The following is an 8,696-nucleotide window of genomic DNA, read 5'->3' on the forward strand; positions in this document are numbered from 1 at the left end:
TAGAGCAGTGGGCTAGGAGTCAGGAAGACCTGAATTCAAATCTAGATTCAGAAACTTATTAGCTGTATGACCTTGGACAAGTCACTTAACCAGTGTTTGCTTCATTTTCTTCAAGTATAAAATGGGGATAATAATAGCCTCTCCTTTCTAGGGTTGTTGTGAAGGTCAAATGAAATGATATTTGAAAAGCACATAGTTGTGTGTCTAAAGTGAAGAGTTTATTACTGACATTTCCCAAAATACCAATAGTAGATTCTGCTTCCCTTGCTCTCTATCTAGTGGAATGACTTTCTCTTTGTAAAAATAGTATTCACAAATGGGGATTTCACTAGTGCATTCTCCTTTTATTAATGTGTCTCTTGTGGTTGATGACGAATCTGTCAAATATGTAGCTAAAACATCGGGAATCAAAATGTGATCTCCTTGGCTTAACTCTGCATATTCTCCATCATCCAGGGCTGTAAGAACTCCTGACATTTGAAGCTCTCCTACCAAGTTGCCATAGCAACAGGAAAAAGAAAAAGGAAAAAAAAATCAGATCTGAAGACTGCAGTTTATGGTCACTGTACTTCTCAACTAGGCCTCGATTGCTCCAGATTTCAGTTTTGTCTGCAACTTCACTTAGTTTCTCAAACTCTGCTCCAGTGTCTGACAGCTCCTGCCTTCCTTTGTAAATGATGGAGTCCTCTTGCAAGTTGTGATGGCTGTGCAGTTACCCTGAGCACTGAAGGATCATGGCATCCCCCTTGACCTTCTGGGAATGAAAGAAAAAGAAAATTCAAGGATGACTGCTTGTTTTTGATATCTATTGACATATTGCTACTCAGCTGTTCAAAATGCTTTGTCTGTTGGTTGGTATTTGTATATGTATGAGTATACGTATGTATATATACACACACTGTATTTATATAGAGAGACTATACACCATAGGTTAGTTTTGCTATGTTGTTCCTGCTGACAGGTTAAATGATGTAGTGACAGAGTATCCCAGCTGTTGAGGGTTAAGTCTGAGCTAAAGCAGCTGCTAACACCTTGGGGTGCTTAACTTCCAGATACACAACAAGGCACTGAGGTGCTCCTCACTTATCACTGGGACTCCAAGACCCAGTTGCTGCAGAGTTGGTTTATCTACCCTGATGTTTCTCCTCCAGCTTGGCCTCAGTCCTGGAGGCAATGATTCTCTAGCTGCTGGTAATAATTTACCAGGTATGTCTGTCAAGAATGAGTATGCAACAGAAAGTTCCGCCAAGTTAGGAGTTACTTCTCCTAAGCCTCAGAGGGTTCAACAACTGTCCAGGCCAATTTCCAATGGTATCATCTTCTATAATCCTGGGCAGGTTGGAAGAAACAGAGGAGGGGGGATATCAACCTGTACCATGCAAAGGGCTGAAATATCCTTGCATGGGCATCAACCCAGCATGTCCATGCACCTTGAATATCTAGGTATCACTGGAGTTTTCAGGAAAATGCATCATCCAAGAGATGCTATTGTTTCTCCTCGGTATGTGATAAATCCACCATAGGTAACAGGTGAGATAATGTGCATACCAGAGGAGGACAAGTGTATTTTATAAATCTAGAAACATACATACACATATATACATACACACACGTTTGTTTTAACTATACAAATACATATACGTATACAATACAGGAAGTCTTGTAAGTAACTTTTTTTCCCTTCTGGTTAATCAACCACCACTATTTGCAAACCTGATGAGAAAGGACGTTCATCATGTATGAAGAGGATTTGATTTTCATTCTGTGAGCATGTAAAGGTTACAAGGCAGCTACTGCTTGCCCTGAGACCTCCATCTTGTGAATAAAAACTGTACATGATCCATCAAAGCTCACACCAAATTTTTATATGAAAATAAAAGTAATGACAGATTGTAGCTTTTCTTAGGGCTTGCCAGTAACTAGGGTAAGAAAAGTGTCTTAGCATATTTTACTGCAGTTCCTTACTAAGGGTTTAACCACAGAAAACAAAACAAAACAAAAAATTCTTTCTTATGCAATAGGTGTTGGCATCTGCATCCTTTACTCAGACTTTTCTAGTGATTAGGGGTCACATGTTGTCTTTCTTGCCTGAAATTATAAAACTAGTGCTCCATACACTGTATTTGTTTCAATAGTAAATCTTTTGGACTCATACATAATACAAAGCTTTTTTTCTCCCCTCCATTGAAATAAATGGGTATTGGTGGTTAACATTGCTGAATAATAGCTTTTCTCTATTTTCTGGTATTGTATGGACTCTTTCTCAGATTCTTTGACTCTTTGATGATACAATAGTAACATTCATGCTATGCTTTACCTTGTCGTAAATATTCTTTTTATGGATCTCTCAGTACCATTGATGCTATGGATCATCTTAATGTGTGGAGTACTCTTATGGAGGAAGCATGAATTTGGCCTGAAAAGTCACAAACTCACTGCAAGGTCGCTCAAATAGTTTTGATCATCTTAATGACCAACTTGGATTGTCACTCTTTTAGCCATGAAGGGAGATGACAGAATGTGATGGTCCCCACTGGTAGTTTGCCTTGAGTACATGCCCCAAACACCAGGAAGTATTACTCTCTTTTGGAGTAGTGGCTGACATTTTATGTTAATTACAACATGATCCCATGCATGGAGAACAGAATATCTCTTTGTTCTTCCAGCTCAGGACCCTACCATTTTCCAGCAACTTTTTTCCTCCTGGGTTCACAGATTCACTGAGTTGAAGCAAATCTAGTTCTTCAATGCTCTTGGAAATACTGGAAGAAAATTTCCCAAAACACACATACACACACACACACACACACACACACACACACACACACACACACACACACACACACACACACCTGAAGAGGTTTGACTCAGGTTTGACAGCCTGACTTCCATTATTTAGTAAGAGCCTTATGCTGACCACATTTAAAAATAACCTCCTTCAGACATCTGCTGTCATCACCACCGCAGCCATATCATATTTATATAGTGTTTTAGAGTTTGTAAAATCCCTTCCTCCTAATAATCCTGTAAGGTAAATAAAACCCTCCTCTAACCTCTTTCCCCCATAAAAAAATTTAGGTATAAAAATAAGGAAAGTGAAATTTAGAGATACACAAGCAATAAGTTCCAATATTAGATCCTGAACCCAGGTTTCCAACTCAAAGGACATTCTGTTGCACCATATAGCTTACAGCTCCCTCAAACCTAAATGAGCTGGCTGTAGACTATGACCATTTGGTGGTATGGGTGAAACCATTTCTCTTTCCTTCAAACTCTTCACTTTTTACCACATAGGTAGCAGTTATTTCCTTTTGAGCTTATGGGGCCCTTAAAAACTTCTTAGAGACAATGTACAGCTTGACATAATGAAACATCACAATAAGGGATAGAATGAATGTTTTCTTAATAATGGGGAAGGGTGAGGGACATTAGGCCTTGCTGTTCCATCTCACTGAAGATTCCCAAGGTCTATGTGATCACTTTCCTATATAAACTTGCCACCTGTTCTCTCCCAGATACCCACATGCCTATGTTTCTTACTAGAAGGTATGGGTCTCTTTAAGATCTTAGTTCCTTCATCCTTTAAATAAAACTCCTGGTAATAGAAAGAATAAATTTCAGAAACTTTTAGGCATTTTAAAAGATATGCATATTATTCAAAGAAAACAAACAAAAGACCCCAAAACCATGAAAGTTAGCTCCAAAATCAAATCTTCTCTTATTTCAGGCTTACACTGACATAATTAAGCCTCCAAAATATAAGATTTGGGGGAATTTCCTGCCTAAAAACTAAATTATAAGGAAAAAAGTGAGAATTTTTTTCTTGAATTATCCAAATAATTATAGTGTTTTTTTCCTACTGCTCTTTAGTAATAGAAATCAGAAATTTAAACAAAGGTTAGTTTTATTCACCCAATTATAAATTTATTTATTATAAATAATTTTTATTCAAAAGAGTAGTTGGCTGTTTAAAATATGCTTACTGCTATAAATTTGCATAATTCAATATTTTACAAAAATCTCTATTTTCATCAGTATGCATATCCCCAGCATCAACACAGTTGAGATTTCCCCCCTTACACTCCCTATACCTTAGAAGGTGGTTTGTTTTGGGCTTTGTAAATGTCTGAGGGCAAAAAACCAATGGACAAACAAGCAAACAGAAATTGCTCAGTCCTTTGGTGCTGAGTTTCTAGGCTCTTAAAATAATCTGATCCTCCCTCAGAAAATACAGTAGATCATCTGAAGCTTCTCCAAATTGGAATATCTTATCATGGATTATATTCCACTGGCATGATCTTGAAGAACCTCCAAATCATAGTTTTTCATGAAGTAACCTAAAAGAATTGTATTTTTTTTGGTCAGAAACATTTTAATAAAACATATACAGAATTATTTACATTTTGGCAAACAGATCAGTCCTCTTCCAAAGGATATTGGCATTGTGCAGATTATTCAGGAGTTAACAGTCTGAAAATTCAAAGAGGATTCTTCCAGATTATTTGTCTCACAGTTGTATAATAAGTCTTAAATTCACAAAAGAAAAAATAAAACATCAGAGCTCAATAGGTTTCTAAGAGATCATCTAGCACAATTCTTCCCCTTGTTTAGAATCTTCAAAAAGTTATCATCTAGTCTCCAAGTAATAATCTACAGTGATGAGAAAACCCACTACTTCCCCGAGCAACACATTCTGCTTTTCAACAAATTCTTTCTTTGCAACAATGACAGGAAAAATGATTATAATCCCTTTACAGTCTTACAATCCTTTAAATACTTGAAGATAGCTCTCACATTCCATACCTTCAACCCCAGAAGTCATCTCTTCTCTGGGATAACTATTCTTTATTTCTTCAATTGATCTTCACCTAGAAAACCAGTTGCCCACATTTGTATATGCTCTACCTTGTTAATTTCAATTCCAAAATGTGGAGCCCAGAACTGAAAACAATATTTTATATGTTGTCTAATCAGAGCAAAGGACAGTGGGAATATTACCTCCCTTGTTTAGGAAACTATCCCTCTATTAATATTGCATTTACTCTTTTTTTTTTTTTTTTTTTTTAGTGAGGCAATTGGGGTTAAGTGACTTGCCCAGGGTCACACAGCTAGTAAGTATTAAGTGTCTGAGGCCGGATTTGAACTCAGGTACTCCTGAATCCAGGGCCAGTGCTCTATCCACTGCGCCACCTAGCTGCCCCTAATATTGCATTTACTCTTTAGTTTCTGTGTTACACTGTTAATTTATATTGAGTTTGTAGCTTCCAGATCCTTTACAGATGAATTTTTATCCACCAATCCTGTACTTGATTGTTGATTTTTAATGATCTAAGTATAGGACTTTGCAATTATCTCTATGACATTGCATCTATTTAGAATGTACCCACTCTTCCAGCACACAGAAACAATTTAGGTTCCTTATTCTGTCTTTCGGTGTGTCAGTTATCCCTTCAAACTTTATGCCACCTTCAATTTGATAAGCATGCCATCTATACTTAGTGGAACAATTCAGAGAAACATGAATTTTTGAAATCTTTGATATCAACTCTCAAAAACATCATTTATATTCTAAGCTATCATTTAATAAACAACTCCCACAAAGGACAAAAAAGTTTGTTTTCTATTCTAGCAAAATAAAATCTGCTGTACACTTCAATTATGATAACTGAAAAGCACCGGGGAAGACTGGGTTTGATACTGTTGCTTGAGTTGTGTTGTATATTCCTATACCAAAGTAAATCTGAGGAAGCTGTTCTATAATATATTGCCTCCCCACCCCAAGAAGCAGATGTGTTGTAGGTCAAAATAAAGAACTAAACCTCAATTAAGAGGCCCCATATTGATGTTCCACAGATGGGAGAATAGATTTGGCTCTTTTCATCTGAATCTAATCAGGACAGAGAAGCATTCTTGATCACTCACAAGAAAGAATATACTTTGGACCCTCAATAACTAAATGTTACTGCCCAAATTGATCAAATTAACCAGAACTTCACCCTATGCCCATTTCACTGGTCACCATTTAGAAACAATCTCTAAGTAATTCTTGGAACTTCCATTGTTGAAAACTCAACCCCATACCTCAACCATCTTTACATGTGAAACTTTTTTTATAAAGTCAATGAGTATTCAAAACAGAGCTTCTGTCCCTTACAGGTATTCTTATCTTTCCATCTCACTGAATACACACGCACACACACACACACACACACACACACACACACACACCAAGTACTGCTGCTGACTCAGGACATCCAAGGTAACCAGAAATGAAGTAATATTGTTCCGGGTGTCTAATTTCTTTCTCTTCTAAGATGTCTAACCATAGGGGAATGAGAAAATTCTTGGGAAGGAAGAATTAGTGAACGCTTTTCATAATAATTAAACAGTATTGATGATAATCTTTTACTACATGATCCCAACCAAAAGCAAGGACAAGCAGCAGTGATCAAACTGGTTCATACAAACACACACACACACACAAAGAGAGAGAGGGAGAGAGAGAGAGAGATAGAGGGAGAGAGAGAGAGAGGGAGAGGGGGAGAGAGAGAGAGAGAGAGAGAGAGAGAGAGAGAGAGAGAGAGAGAGAGAGAGAGAGAGAGAGAGAGAGAGAGAGAGAGAGGAGGGAGAAATTGATGAAATGGGGCTGCTTTGGTCCATAGGTGCTATTTCCAAGACATGGATTTAGGAGGCTAAGAAATGGTGACCTTGAAACTTTCTCAACTGCTACTGTAACAGGTGATTGAATTTCTTTTCATCATATTTAGATGGACAACCTCTGAAGGAGGAACACCTCTGAAAGGTATTGAATACAGTTGGATCCCAACAAGTTTATGGATAATTTCTAATTATATACATGAAGCATAGGGAATATACTTCATTTTGTGAACTATCTCTACCTTATATAAGCAAGAAAATAAGAGGAAAGGCCTTCTGTGTTGCCCCTGAACCCTTAAGTATTGGGGACTCTCACTACAATTCATCACTCCCAAGTAGCATTGTTCATCTCCTAGGCTGCCACATTTTTTCTGGATTCATTTTTATTCAATCACTAAATCATTTCTTTAATAAGTGATTAGAGTCAATTTAAGAGAAGTGCAACACCATCACTGTTTAAAATTAGTAAAATTGCTATTCCAATTCTTTGTTTGCCTAGCTAATAAACTATAAATATTTGGGAGAAGAGTCTCAGCCATCCATCAGCTGAAAGTTGGTCTCTCTAAGGAACACGTGTAGCCATGGTCATAGAAATAAATGATAGGGAAAAAAATCATGGGTAAGAATTCATGAACAATTATATTTTCATGAATTAAGATGAGATAGCTGACCCCTTACTGAAGCAGAGGTGAGAATGACCCCCTCCTCCAGAGCAGCCATTGAAATAGGAATAATCCATCTTTGGAGCATTTAGCTTTTTTATATCTGCCTTGCTCTCTGTTGACTTAGGCACCTACATGCTGGAAACTTGGCCAGCTTAGGAATCATTTTGTTAAGTTTCCAAAGTCGACTTGGTTAGCACAGATACATCAGGACATAATGCATCTTAGGGAACATCATCATAACTTCACTGTGGGGAAATGATTTGGAAAAGGGATCTAAGCATGGCCTATAAGTTCTGTTCTCCCTCTGCTTTTACTGGGAAAAATGTTTTATATTTTGGAGACTAATGACATCTCCGAATTTGCAACATAAATTACTTTGTTGTAAAATAATATGTGTGCTATACCATGTGTGTGCTTGTGTGTATTGGAATTTAGATTGTAAAGTAAATAAGTGGGAGAGAACCTGCGTTAGTGAAAGAAACAAAAACAGCTGTGCAGACAGTATCAAGATTTCCATGGAATGTGAGTGTCAATGACCACTTATTCCCTCTTCCTTCCCTGAACAGTGAGTTCTCAAAAATATTCATATTTGTAAAAAAATTCCTTTTCATAAGGGCTCAAAACAGAGAAAAGTTTGTTGTCTTAAAATATAATTCTGATGCTGATGCAGCTCCTTTGGGCCCTAGTTGCTGAATTGCTCACAGTTTCTGAGGTGTAAATAAACATCTTGATTTATGATGTGGTTGCAAATAAACTTGTGATTTATTTGTGAAATGCTCTAGTAAAGGCCACCTGGGGTTTACTTGTACACTCTGTCTTGGGCCTTTCTCAGTCAGTATTCCCTTAGCACAGGAAACCAAGGGCCTGATGCTGCCTGCCTGCCTGCATGCCTACCTACCTGTCATTAGTCTGGTATTCTCAAAGGAAAAAAAAAGTTGGCAACTAACAATATCTCTCTCATGCAACCACTGGAAACTTCCTAATGGGAGTAAAAAGAATTTCAAAAATCTCCTGGTTGAAGAAAAGTGATGGCAAAGGGGAAAAAAAACTTACATAGACTATAAAAGAAGTTATAACAAACAATACTTTGGGATGAGTTAAAATCTGTGATTTCATCCATGTAGACATCTTTCTGGTACAGAAATCCCCACCATCAATACAGATCAGCAACTTGTCTGTAATGTAAACTCTTAGAAAATTGCTGGGAGACTGAGAGTTTGGCAGGCTTGCCTATCATCATATAACTAGCATGTGTTAGTCATAGAACTTGTACTCAAGTGCTCCCAACTCCAAGTCTGGCCCTCATTATACCATGATATATCTCGATCTATTATTCAAGAATAAATAGCTAAATCATTGGCAAATATACTGACT

At 37.3% G+C, this 8,696-nt stretch overlaps 1 protein-coding gene across 1 annotated transcript in view; it reads left to right on the forward strand.

The window, feature by feature from the left end:
• CDH13 (cadherin 13) overlaps nt 1-8,058 on the forward strand; it is a 1,286,821-nt gene extending 1,278,763 nt beyond the window's left edge. Inside the window, exon 14 of the mRNA XM_043985257.1 lies at nt 457-8,058. Within this exon, the coding sequence (XP_043841192.1) occupies nt 457-464 (8 nt within the window). The 3' untranslated portion in view covers nt 465-8,058. The remainder of the gene's footprint in view (nt 1-456) is intronic.
• The last annotated feature ends 638 nt before the right edge of the window (nt 8,059-8,696 follow it).

The sequence above is a fragment of the Dromiciops gliroides genome, chromosome 2, assembly GCF_019393635.1.
Source record: "Dromiciops gliroides isolate mDroGli1 chromosome 2, mDroGli1.pri, whole genome shotgun sequence".
NCBI lineage: Eukaryota > Metazoa > Chordata > Mammalia > Microbiotheria > Microbiotheriidae > Dromiciops > Dromiciops gliroides.